This window comes from Ixodes scapularis, unplaced genomic scaffold (genome assembly GCF_016920785.2).
Source record: "Ixodes scapularis isolate PalLabHiFi unplaced genomic scaffold, ASM1692078v2 PGA_scaffold10__122_contigs__length_95168666, whole genome shotgun sequence".
NCBI lineage: Eukaryota > Metazoa > Arthropoda > Arachnida > Ixodida > Ixodidae > Ixodes > Ixodes scapularis.
Window position 1 is genome coordinate 76,643,689 of NW_024609836.1, and position 13,285 is coordinate 76,656,973.

Consider the following 13,285-nt stretch of genomic DNA (forward strand, 5'->3'; position numbering starts at 1 on the left):
TTCGGTCCGTTCTCGCTGTCATCTGCTCGTCGTCTCCCTCGTGAGGATGCGCTCGGGAGACGGACAAACCACGGACATGTCGTCACGTGATTAATCCGTCCGCAGATCAGTTTGTCGTGTGAATTAGTCTTTTTTCTTTTTTCTTCTTTGTTATTTTTGTGCAAAGGAATGCCGTCAAACGTTTATTGTGTCAATGTCTGGCGCCAACGAGAAGATATACCGTGAAAAATATGTGTTGGAAGAAGTACTTGTGGTTGGTAAATTATTTCACTTTACTGAATGTAATTGTTACCACATGTGACATACAACACTGCTACTATCTCATTCAAAACTCTAACTTGAAAATGATAGTTTATTAAAGTTGAAGACAATGAATAACATAAAAAAAACAAAAAACATTGAATCAAATGGTGTAAGAAAAGAAAGCCACTCGTCCAGTGTACATAGTTCCTTTTCACCATGCTGTCCATACCGCCTCCATCTTTCCAATCTGCCAGTCCCACAGTTCCCAAGCCTAAAGACAGGCTGTTGACGATTTAAACTTTGCATTATCAATCCGCAGGCAACCATAATGTAACAGGGAAGCAGCGCCGGAAAACAAGCGGCGGTTAGTCCGGCACATTGTTGCTACGAAGCTCTTCCGGGGCGCTGCGAGCCGGCAGAGATAAGCGGACGTGCGTGCGACGTTGGGACGCCTTCCCGCAACGGTGCCGCGTGACAGACACGATGTCCGCGACGTTACCTCCGCGCAGTTGCTTCCCGTGACGAGAGCCCTGTCTGCTGCGAGTGGCTCACGCTCTCTCAGCAGGTGGTTTTTGGGGTGCGAAGAGGAGACCGGGCCGCATTCAGCCGGATCCACCTGCAATATCGAGAGAGAAAGGAACGACTACCGTAAAATACCGAGCATGCGCCCGTGTCACAATAGCGCTGCATTCACACTAGCGGTGGAACTGCGTTGGCAAAGCGATTGCAGACGCGATTGCTTAAAGATTCAATACAAATTCCTGCACGTCTGACGACGAAAATGAGCAGATCCGCTTAGCGGTTGCGATTCGAACGCCAGTGTGAATGTACCTTAAGGGGCAACTCCGCTCAATTCCAAACATTTAGGGATAGTGAGTGATTTCGCATTAAAAAGCCCTAGCAAAAGACACTACGCCACTTGCTTCGGGAGAAATAAAATTTTTATTTTTAAATCCAATTAAATCTAACATTGACCTTGGGCCGCCAAGGATGTGGCTATCACGTGGTACGAGATGTCACGTGATACTTTATTCAATGACGGGTGGGATTGGGGCGGGCATGTGCCAGGAGCAGGTGTCGACTGCATCGTACTCTTCTCCACGTTTTGGTGTCTACGACATTCGACGACGTCTGCACAACTGCAGCATAACTCTGCGCACATAGTGTCCGAAGTGCGGACGATGCTCCGAGAGACAGCAATCATAAACGGTGAGACGACGAAGGCCGTTGTGACGCAGGAGACAGCGGGACCACGGCAGGGCGGTTGGACGTCTCCCAAGCGCGCTGTGCAGGCGCTTTACGCCAATCGCGTGGACACCGCAGGAGCGCCGAGAGAAAACGCTGCTGACGTCATCCGTTACGCTTGCCCGGAGAAGTAAAAACAAATAAAAGGGGGCAATGGTGATGACGTTTAGCTCAATGTTGGCTACGCCCACGCCGTAGTTTTGACTGCGCTGTTGGTTGCGCCTCAATTCGCCCGCTCGAGTTGGCCGATTTCGGCAACTTGGCGAGTTGCAAAGATAGCCGGACCATTTAAGAAACATTTAGACAGAACTACGGGGTAATATTTGACGTGTAATCTTCTCAGGTGATATTGAAAAGGACTGTATTGTTTTTTCAAAAACAAAAATGAAGCGGAGTTTCCCTTTAAGCGGCCACCCCCTACTTTTGAGACATTTAAAAAATAATCAAAGGACATATCAAGCGTCCACTCCCCTATTTTAAGCAGGTTCAAAAACATGCACAAGACATATCTCCACGACCGGCGGACCGCAGAGGCATAGCACAGGTGAGGTGGCTTTAGGGACGAAGACTAGACGGTGCGTAATCAATTACCTTTCAATTTTTCTCAATAAACTACTCACTATATTTACTGGCATAATGAACGCACTCCCACAACAGTCTTTGGTATTGATTTGTTTTCTTTTCCCACAAAGCCGCCAAATCAATTAAGCCGTCAAGCGGCCAGGCTAAACCAAGTCAAGCCAAACTGAGCAAGGCAGCAGACGCGTGCAAGTTATGGCTGCAAGAGGCAAGTTGTGGAAGCAACAGGGTAAATGCGAGGTGCACATGGCCAACAAACTTGTGTTCGAAGAATTTCCAGGGACACAATTCGTCCGTCGGATATATCGACATAAATGAATGCGCTGCGGCCTGCAGTTCGTTCTTGGACAGTGGTTTGACCCAAAGACGGTCGCGTTGCTTTTTGTGCTAAGTGCCATCGACAGAAAAACTGCCGTTGACCATCATAGGGCACTCTTTTGTCGGCTAAGAAACGAAGAAGTTCCGTTTTCGCGCACCAGAGCACCCTGCAAATTGCAAATTTGGAAAACAATGGCTGTCTCGAGTTCGGCGATCGGACCGAGCGAGGGCCCTGCCCGATCGCGTGCTTTTTCCGCATTTTCGCTCTCAAACCTAGCAAGCGCCCATCCTCCAGTTCTTCACGACCACCTCCCATTCTTGAGTGTACGCTTGCTAGGTATTTTACGCTACGTAGTCGCCGCTGCAGCGAGAACAGCAGGGAGGTCCTACTGTTGTCTTGCCACCGACGCAAGCTTCCTACCTTTGACAATGCTTCGGCATCTTGGAATCCCCGAGCATTCCCATGCAGCCGAAGTACGACGGAAAGCAACGAACGTGTGCTGGAGACCGGGTGTCGGAAAGAGCCGCCCTGTGATTCTCATCTCGTCGGCACCCATAGTAAGCTAAAAATCAGACACCAACTCACTGGTAGACAGTGCGCCACGAGCAGGTCGTTCACTCGACGTAGGTACCCAACAATTCTTGCGTTTTTGCGAGACTTCCTTGGGGAACCCCCACCTGTTTAGATCAATCTCTTCACAGGCGGCAGTGCGTTCTAACATTTCTGTATGTGGGTCACGGCTATTTCGAACAGAGGGTGTGGCGAGTTACTGAGACGTTTCGGTTAGAGCGTACAGTCTTCGTCCCCTTTTTGGCCAAAGCGTCACCTCCGGCCCAGTTCTGTCGCGACAACTGACTGTCAGCGGACGTTTCGTCGCAAATGCGCGGGACCCCCGTTGGGGACCAGCCGCCACGGCGGCGAGCCGTACGGGGGCCCTTACCTCGGCGTTGTCGAGCGGTTCGTTGGTGCGCCGCCGCTTGGTGGTGCTCTCGGAGGCGACGTCTTCCGCCTCGCCGTCCAGCTGCCGCTTCGTGGTACCACTGGTAGTGGACGAGACAGGAGAGTCCTGCGCATGAAAAGAGACGGAATGCAGGCGGCGCCGCGGCGACGTCAGCCTCTTCCTTATGTTTCTACGGTACTGAGTCGAAACCCGAAAGGACTACCAACAGACACTGCCCGCTCACATCAAACGCGCTCCGAGCGCCATTTTCAGAAGCTGAAGGAGAGTAGGACACAAAAGCGTGCGGGGGTGTCAGATTGCCGAGCTCCGACTGAAATGATTCGCGGGCAGACCTGAAGCTAGCTGCTTGTCTCCATTGCACTAGTTCAGGGGTTCTCAAACTTTTTGGCCTCACGGAACTCCAGGAAGCCTCAAAAACTGCCGCGGACCCCCCCTCCATATTTGCCGATTGAGAAGCAACAGATTAACAATTGTAGGCAATTTTGCTTGTGTTGCTCCCCATATATCCCCACCATATCAATCGCAATGTCAGTACAAAGTGAGATGAAGGTGCTTTGCATAGTCCTGCCGCGCAGCCTGCGGCATGGGGGGGGGGGGGGGGGGGAGGGGGTTTCAATTAGGGTGTTCGCGGAACCCATGAGACCAGCTCGTGGAACCCTTGTGTTCCCCGGAACCCAGTTTGAGAACCCCTGCACTAGTTGAACGCCTTCGAATGCGAGCCAACGCCGGACGCTGGCATTTTGTGTTTTAACGCATTTGACGAGTGCAGTGGAGACAAAGGCAGCTAGCTTTAGGTCTACCCACTAATCAGTCCAATCAGAGCACGGCGTTCCAACGTCCCTTGCGCTCTCGTCTCCTCCTCTCCCTCACTTCCTTGGCGCATGGTCTATTTATGGTCATAACCCGACCTATGGGCTGAAGTCTATGCTAAAAAAAATTAAAAATACATTACAGTTATGCGTGGCAGATTTCTCTTATAATCAGTATCAATGATTGATTCCCTCAGAACTATCACAGACACCAGAGGGCGCCGTCGGACAAAGAGAAGCCCTTCTAGAGAGTTGCGAGTCTTTTCCACGGGCCATTGCGCTGCTGTTCTCCGAACTCAATCATGTGACAAAGAAAAATCCAGTGCTGCGCAGGAAAGCCTCTACTACAGTTGCTCTACAGCTCCATTAACTGTTAAATAGCCAACTGTGCTTACATTCTTTGCTTTTGCATGAGGCCATAGATTATCCATTCGTGGGCGGTATACGGAGTGCAGGTTCGTCCACTCTTTGTGCGCCTTCTGCGTTTGCTTCCCCTCCCAATGCACCCGCATGCTTTTGTTTCCCCTCTACCAAACCCCCCCCCAATGACGGTACGCGCTTGGCGGCTTAGTCATCGCACATTCCTTACGCATTCTCTATGTCGCCCTTTGATTGGCATGCTCTTCCTTGCGTTGCGATGCGCAAAAGACGCATTTCGAAACACATGCTCGCCGTGTATCATTCATGTATCGCTCACCTGATCATTGCAACGACTAGAGCCACTAAATGATCTACGCTTAGCTAAAGTATCAACACTCTGTTCCTTAACACCAGTGTGGGCACCGCCATCTTGGTGCTTGGTACAGAGCACACGCAACTGCCAACCGTCACAATTCAAAAGTGCGACTTCCTCAGCATCAGATTCGGTGTTTTGAAGCACCAAGATGAGTGTCGCTACTCTGAAGCGTAGCTTAGTGGTTCTAGAAACGACAACAAACAGGTGGTGGTCCACCACCTGTCTGTCTTACCAGATCCTGGCCCATTTGGGTATTTCACCATGCTATCAACCAAAAACTGAACATCACTCATGCAGCATTGGAGGCCGACAGGGAACACTCGCGCAACCATGGCAACGCGAGCTTACCACAGCACGCAAACTCTAGGGGACTCCGCCCGTCCACTCGGTCTACCATCAACATGGCCCCTGCACGGGTTAAGAGGGGCTTTTTCGCATAACTTTTGATTTCAAATGAATGAACACTGAACGCTGCTGCCTACAGGAGCTTGCACACAGGAACTCTTTCCCTCATCTGACAGCGCCCTCTGGTGCCTGCTCTAGTTCCCAATACAGATTGTAAGCTCCAATATTGATTTTAAGGGAAAAGTCGGCCACGCACAAACACGTTTTATTTTTTTTTTTTTTTTAGGATGCTTAGAGCTCACAGAGTTACGAGCATAAACAGGCCATCTCAGAAAGCGGCTCAGCGTCCCTTTAAGAATATGCCAGAAGCTCCGACTACCTCCTTACCATCAGCCAACGTTCCTCCACAATGCATAAATAGTCGTCTCAAGCCACCAAACAGAGTACCGACACTCCATTTCTCAACAGCTTCGTGGGCGCCGCCAATTTGGTGTTTGGTGCAAAACTGGTGCAATCAGCGATCGTTACAACCAAAAAAATTAAACCTCCCACGCATTAGACGTTGCGTTGAAAAACTCTTGCGATACCGTTTTGTCACCGCAGACCGTTTTCACATTTCTGGAGTACGGAAAAACGTTTATCATGATTTCAGGTAAAGCTCCAGACAACTGGCAACAATGATTTTAGGCTATAAGACCATTGCTGATCCGTGGTGGAGCAATTCAATGTTTTGGCTGGTATGAGGTGGTCCTTAAACTATAAAAAAACTAGGTAACATGTTTTCGCCACCTGTAGGCACCACCAGGCAACACTTCAAGAGGCACTGAAACATCAAAATTATATTTTTTTTTTATCATCCGAAACGATTGAAAACGATGCCGGGACATTACCCTCAAAATTCGAAATTTGGGAACTAAGTATTTGTGAAGTAAAGAACTAATTTCCAAATGTCAATCCAAAGTTCCCGCGCGATCCGCGCCGGTGCGTTGACGTCAAATATTGCGGAGTCCTGAGAGTCCACTTTCTTTCACGACTCCCTGCTGTTGCCATAGCGACCCAAAGCGAGGAGGAAAGGAGCGAGCGCCGGCGGACCGGTTTTGAGCGATGTCGCCTGTTTTCCGTGGGAGGATACAAATCCAGGAGACGGCACCAAAACAGACTCTGATTTTTTATATTTCAAAAAGGGCCGTAGTGCATTCGCAATTGCGTTATAAAACATGTTTTACGATTGCTGTTATCAAATGTTATATAAATGTCGCCTACAAAGCTTCTAAATTTCACAATTCTTGACGTCACGAATCTAAAGAAGCGAGGAGGCGAGAGGCGGGAGAATGGAAGACCAAAAATAAAAAGGCGTGCACGCGCGCGGTAAATTTTTTTTTGCGTTGCGTTTATTTTTTTGCGTGTCTATGACTGCAACTTGCATCGTTTTAGACAATAAAAAAATAGACCTTTGGGGTGTCAGTGCCCCTTTCAGGGTGCCTGCATTGCATTGCATACAAATAGCGTGAACTTCGAAGTGAGCAAAGTGAGTAATTGATAGGACTCTGTTAGATAATCAGCTACTTGCGGCTCGCTTACCTGCACTGGGGCCAGATGTGTTTAGCACTAGCCTGCAGGTCAGTGAACCATTTTTTTTTTATATATTGTTTAATCACCGACGTTCACCAAGCAAACATCATCTTTTAAATTCAAGTTAGAACGTCCAAAAGTGAAAAAAAAAAAAACTCCTTATTCATGAAGCTACTGTGTGCATTTAGCAGACTGATCACAACCTAAAGGCTGACTTTGCATATAACTCGGCAACCATATTCCAAAAAAATCCACACACACGAAGTGTCCTTTTACAACACTTACCGCTTGAATCTGAGCTTTCCTTTTAGGCTCGGTATTACATATTTGGTGTCAACAATGTGAGTCACCTTAGTCAGATCTGATAGCAATTACATCCACAAATGAATCTTGCCCTCCAGTGCATCAGAAAGCGAAAATACAATATTATCAGTTGTAACACAAAACAGACATCTTCTCATACTTCTTACATTTTGGAGTCTTTCACCAAAGCCAAGGCTGGTTTCCTCAAAAGCACAAGCATTTTTAGACAAACTTTCCATTTATCAGACAGAGTATTTTTGTTCCATATATACACCTGGCACTAATAATGAGCTCCATGGATAGATATGGGCAATTCTTTAACACCTGGAAGATACTTCTAGGAACACTCAAAATTGCTACCGGTCCGAACGCTTCGTTGCAAGCATGCAGTACCTCTTAATCTTTTCTCCGAATAGTCATTGCACAGGTGCAAAAACTACCTTCACACTTAAAAGACATATGCTGGATAGGAAAAGGATGTCATAAAATGAATTTACAGCTATATTTATGGTGCGAAACAAATTTGTAGTTGGCACCTGCACTAGTCACGTTGTAGACCTGTGCGCCGCCGCTGCAAGTTACACCGGAGCCCTTCAGTGCCGGCGCAGAAGTCCCCAGAATCACCCCGCTGCTGCTGTACGTTGAGCACGGCCCACTGCTGGCTGAACGCGTTTCTCCATGCCGCCGCCGTTAATTTCTGACAGGCACAAAGGTCTATCATGTGGTGCTTGCACCCTTTTGGGAGCTTCCTATGGGCTCTAAAAGTTACTTATTAATCATCATTTGTTTGTTGCACTCAAAACAAAGATTAATACGTAACTTTTACAGCCCATAGGATGCTCCCAAAAGAGCGCAAGCACTACGTGACTGTAGCGGCTAGTCACGTGATGTTTGTTTTATAACATCCTTTTCCATCTAGGCCACTTAAAAAAAAAATTGTTTTTATCCTGTGACCATCTTTTAATGTAAATAAAACAAACAAATAAACGCAGGCTAACAAATTTGTCGTTTTCCACAAGTGACAAAATTTACCTTTAAAAAAAAAAAAAAAAAAAATCTGTGCAGCTCTTTACATCATCGCCTTTTGCAACCACCATTTGATTTTGTTGCAGCACGGCACAGAACTTTCCATAAAGGACTCCTACCGGCACAAGTTTCCCGACGTTCGTATACTTATTGCACCTTTTATTATTATATTACTATTTTACATATTGCACATCCACCCTCAAACCACAACCAAGACCGAAAGCAAGCACAACCACACGCTTAACAGCCATGCAAGCAAGTTGTTTCCATGCACATGCCAATCATGCCCTGCACCCCATCAAACATTCAATGCGGCAATATACAAGCAACATACCTTATACAAGCAGCGCGGCCGCGAAAGCAGGCAACGCAAAAGCTGATAATATTGCTTTATTGGTACGAATGACATTTGCAGCTTCTGGCCAATGCACTTTCGGCCTTTTGTACAGAGATTTACACGACATGCAACGGAAAAGACGCCTCGGGCCATTTGTTGCGGCAAAGAGGTGTCGCGACAAAAGGCATTCGCATCTCTTCCGCCTAAACTAGAAGTCACCGGAGCCCTGGTCCAAATTCCGGGCCACGCGACGTTGTCACGACGAGAGAAATTAGAAAATACAATATCGACGATTCGAGACACGGCGCTCGTGCCTTCAGAGAAAGCAGTCATTGACGAGCAGAAATAGGCATGCAGCAGACACCAGCCCATAGTGGCAACCACCGCAACCAAGAAGCACCAAGCACCCAAAATCAACTGCTCCAAGTTTTTGCGCCATTTTTTCCAAAGCGTACGGTATAGACCAAGCATGTTTCTGGGGCACCGCTTGTCAAAGTTGTTTTTGTCGCCCGAGGCCACAACCCTCGAAGGTGACATTTCTCGACCACTGCTGCGGCCTCAAACAAAACGACGAGCTTCAATTTCTGTGCTGCTCTCACAGTCAGAGATTCGGCGGGTTTGAGCGCAGTCTTAAGGGGGCGTTACACCAGTTGAGCGCTCGTGCAGGGGAAGTACCTGCGCAAGCTACGAGCCTACGCATGCCGCCAATACAGTGAGCCCACATTGACGTGCAACGGACGACCCAAAGCTCTTCCAACGCCGGGTGGCCCCAGAAACAAACAATGTCTACACTATGCGACGAAAAATATACTCCGTTCGTCCCTAAGCCGACAGTGCGGTAAAGTTTCACAGCCGCAGGACCAACCAACCGCTTCCCTTTCGTCACCCGACCCCACTCTCTGCGCAAGGGTACGGGTGGAAACAGGACCAAGTGGCGAAAGATAAACGTACGATCGGTCCAACAAGCGCGTGGCTCTCACCATGCCGTCGGCTCAGGGATGAACGGAGTTTAAAAGCGCGAGTTCGTGCAGGTTTTGATCCAGTTGAAGACGCGAGAGGAGAGCATCGTGCAGTCGGACTCGCAACGGCGTCCGGTGGCATGCGGTCGGTGCGAGAAGCCGTGCAGGGTTCCGAGAGATCGGCATGGGCGGAGGTCCGAGGGCGGCGAAGGAGGTGCAGCGAGAGAGGGTAGCGACGTGCGAAGGGGCGCATCAGCCCGTCCCCTACGAGAGGCGGTGGAAGAAAGGACGCTGCTGGGGCAGGCAGCGTGTGAGGTCGTCGGACCACCTTAGAGTGCGAACCAACGCGTTCCTACAACTTGACATCGGTAGATAGCCGCTAGACTCCGTTTGCTTCGTGCGTTGAGCTCTGGACAGCAAAACCTCTCATACTAGCAGCTAAGCCCCTTACATACTATCGAAATGGGCGCCATTAGACGAGTTTCGTTACAAGTTATCTGCGATGCAACGCGAGAATGAGTGACCCGCCCCTACAAAAAGAAGGAATTTTGGGGGGGTCTGTACACAAACTAATTAGCCAAGGGTGGTGGCAGGCCCCAGCAGAGGACTAAAAATCAATTTTACACTGCCTTGCCATTTTTTTAGCGTGGCTAGAAAATCCCGGTTACAAGACGTCTCTGTGCAATAAATTGGGGATCATCAGGATGGAACTTTGCCCGAGTCACTAAGGTCCTTTTATGTCAAATTTTTAGACTACCCCCCCCCCCCCCCCCCCCCCCCCAAACAAAAGCAAACGCTGAGGAAGCAGTCTTTGCCTGTCCCCAATTTAGCTTCCCAGTTACATAAGACTTCCCAGTAAGGCCAACAAGATGCAAGCAGGTCTTTAGCCTAGCCAGAGGCAGTTTATCTTTATTAAACATTTTAAATAAAATATTAGCAAAAAAAGTACTGCATGTTGCATTTGTTTATTACACATGATACCATTCCTGCTCTGCAACAAACTTCCGAAAACACCCCTAACTGCACGCTGGTATTTCCACCCAAAAAAAAAAGCTCCCGTAGCACTTGCTTCTGGGGCTACTCTAATGCCCCGAAACAAAGGGTGCCAAGACGAGACAACACCTGTAACGAGTCGGCCACTGCAGTTTCCTTGGACCGCGACGGCTCCTCCGGGCCGCCGAGGGAGGTGTCTGCAACCGCGCAGTTCTCCGCAGGCCGCGAACTCTCCACCTGCAAGACGGCGGCACGCGCGCCATGGTTCTCTCCATCTTTCCTTCAGGCTAGCCAACACTTCTGCAAAGCAATGAGGTGCACGCCCGTTCCCAAACAAGTGAGAGGGTAGGCATAAACGAACGAAGGAAGGGTTTGTTCTTTGACGTTTCCACCCTCAAGAAACGCCTTCTAGGGACTTTTGTAACGCACAACTACCTCCCCCCATGAAGGCTGGAAGCTGTCTGCAAGTCTAGAACTAAAGCAAGAGTGCAGGCGAGCTGGTTCAATACTTACATGGTAACCCTGGAGCCAGAGAAAAGGGACGTAGGACGGACACAAGTCTAGAAGTTCCTCTGAATTCTTAAGAAGTTGCACTACATATAGATACCCTACATATGCTCCCAATAGACCTTTTGCTAAATTTAACTGCTCGAGCACCGAGGAGAACGCTGCCAGAGTAGCCAGGCGTGCTGCACTTGCTGGAGTCTGCGGCACTAACTGTTCTAAACAAATTTTTTTAAACAAATGGCATCTTGCACGTGGGTTTGTGAGCCACTTACCTTAATTATTTACATTGACCCTTATATACAAGTAAGGCAAGCGTGGGCAGCGTGTAAACCTACGTTCCCCGCACTCTCCTTGGCGCTTGTGCAATTCAGCAGAAGGTCTACAGACCTGTTAACAAAAGCTAAAATCGTTGTGCTGGCTTGGCTTCGGGTCCAATCGAAAGCTAAGCAGTGGGAGTAACGACAAATGAGTGGCAACCACAGGTGTCATCCTAGTGCTGTTTTGAAAAGGGTCTACGAGGACTCAGCTTTGTTCCACGCTTTTAACCAATTATTGTCCAGTTCTACACAGGACGGAAGTTTTCTCCGATCAATACAGTTCTTGGCCAGGACCAAAGTTCTCTACAATTGCAGAAGCGTGGTAAGCTGGGCGAGTTGGTACGATGCCATGGTGAACAGTACAGCGCACAAGGACAGAGAAACAGAGCATGCACGACACATGTTGTGCATGTTCCTTTCCTCTGCCCTTGTCTTCTTGTGCGCCGTGCTGTTCACCTTCTCTACAATACCATGTTTTCCCTAGTCAGCAAACACTCTTGACAGATTTTGCCAATTATCGTTAATCTTGGACGGTTCCGCATTCCCTACAATTCCAGGTTTTCCCTATTTGGCTGGACTCATCTATAGATTTCCTCAACGATCACCCAATGGTGGTCAGCTATCCCAGCCTAGCCGGCCAGATGCAATCTCCCTAACCAAAACTGCCGGACAAGGCCGGCATCATCTAGAAGCCCTTCTTCACCTGCGGCTCCGCCTCTGCGCTGCCGTTGCCGTCGCTGACCCTTTCCTCCAGGAAGGGGAGGTCGCCTTTGCCCAGTCCGATGGCATCGAGAAACGCCGTGCTGTTGGCCTCGTCCGACCGGCACCGCTTGGCCCCGCCCTCCTCCTCCTCCTCCTCCCCCGTGGAGTTGGCCCCGCCCACCTGTCCGCCGGGGGTGGACTCGGCACTCCCGGGTTCCAGGTCCAGCTTCCGCTTGTGTTGGGACTGCAGGCCTGGCACGGACCCTGCAGACTGGGACCGCAGCGGACGTTGGCACCGGGACGCCACCGCTCGACACCGTGGCAACTACAGACCCTATCCGTAAAAATGCTGCGAGGTGGCGCTGTTGCAATTTGCATTTCCACTGGTCATGGTGCAAGATACTCTTTGGGAGAGGAAACAGCGCGGCAAATGCTGCAATGTTATAAACTAGATAGAGGGCTAGTGGCACACACACGATTGGCCTATGCCGACAGCGTCTCTGCTAAAAAAGCAATGCAACTGAGAAAGAAAAAAAAATTGTTTTGATGCCATGGGACCTGGGCACGCGCTTACCGCTCAGCACGTCTGCTCCAACCTCAACGAACACAGGCTCGAACACCGCGTTAGGGAGCCTTCCGCTTGAATGCGTTCATAACTTTTCTTGCCACCCTTGAGGCACAAAACAAAGGTGAACGACAAAGCTGTGTCCAAGTAACATGTGCAGCAAGAGTGCCAAGTTCTACACGATGCGGCGCACCCAGAAAACGGCTCTAAAAAGAAGAATGTGTCCCATAAAGAAGCATAGGAAACCGGGCCTGTGATAGGCTGCCACGAGCCGCTTGTCAAAGAGTCATCTGGTGGCACCGCTTGCAACCGAGGTGAGGAGAGGACTTTACCTGGCAGCTGCAACATGTTCAGCGTCCACACCTATGATTCTTACACCGTGCTTCTGGTCAAATAGGAGGACAAACAATACCAATCTAAACACTGCTCCTTGCAATGCCCATTAAATATTTCATCACAAATTCTCCCAGTGCTTAGCTGAAAGAATTGGGCAGTGTGAGAGTTGTTGGAAACATCCAGACACTCTTGGAAGACGAACAATCACTCGACATATGCTGAATAGCTCGGCAGAAGGACCTAGCTAAGTCTCCGGCTTTGCAATTTTGGTACCACTAAAGTGTTCTAGCAAAAACAACAGACTATATTCCTTGACAATACCGAGTAGTAGGCGTAGGAAAATAAACATCATTTTCATGCCACAAAAACAATCTATGCTTTGTCAAACGGTCCGGCGAAAGGGTGATGCAGTGCCGACCGAAAAAATTGGC

At 49.1% G+C, this 13,285-nt stretch overlaps 1 protein-coding gene across 1 annotated transcript in view; it reads right to left on the minus strand.

Annotated features, from left to right (window-relative positions):
• The window catches only part of LOC8035077 (poly(A) polymerase beta), a 48,348-nt gene that overhangs the window by 7,074 nt on the left and 27,989 nt on the right, over positions 1–13,285 (minus strand). Inside the window, exons 18-21 of the mRNA XM_029989861.4 lie at positions 11,955–12,224; positions 10,557–10,664; positions 3,327–3,452; positions 743–859 (exon numbers count right to left, since the gene is read on the minus strand). Coding sequence (XP_029845721.2) covers positions 743–859; positions 3,327–3,452; positions 10,557–10,664; positions 11,955–12,224 — 621 coding nt within the window. The remainder of the gene's footprint in view (positions 1–742; positions 860–3,326; positions 3,453–10,556; positions 10,665–11,954; positions 12,225–13,285) is intronic.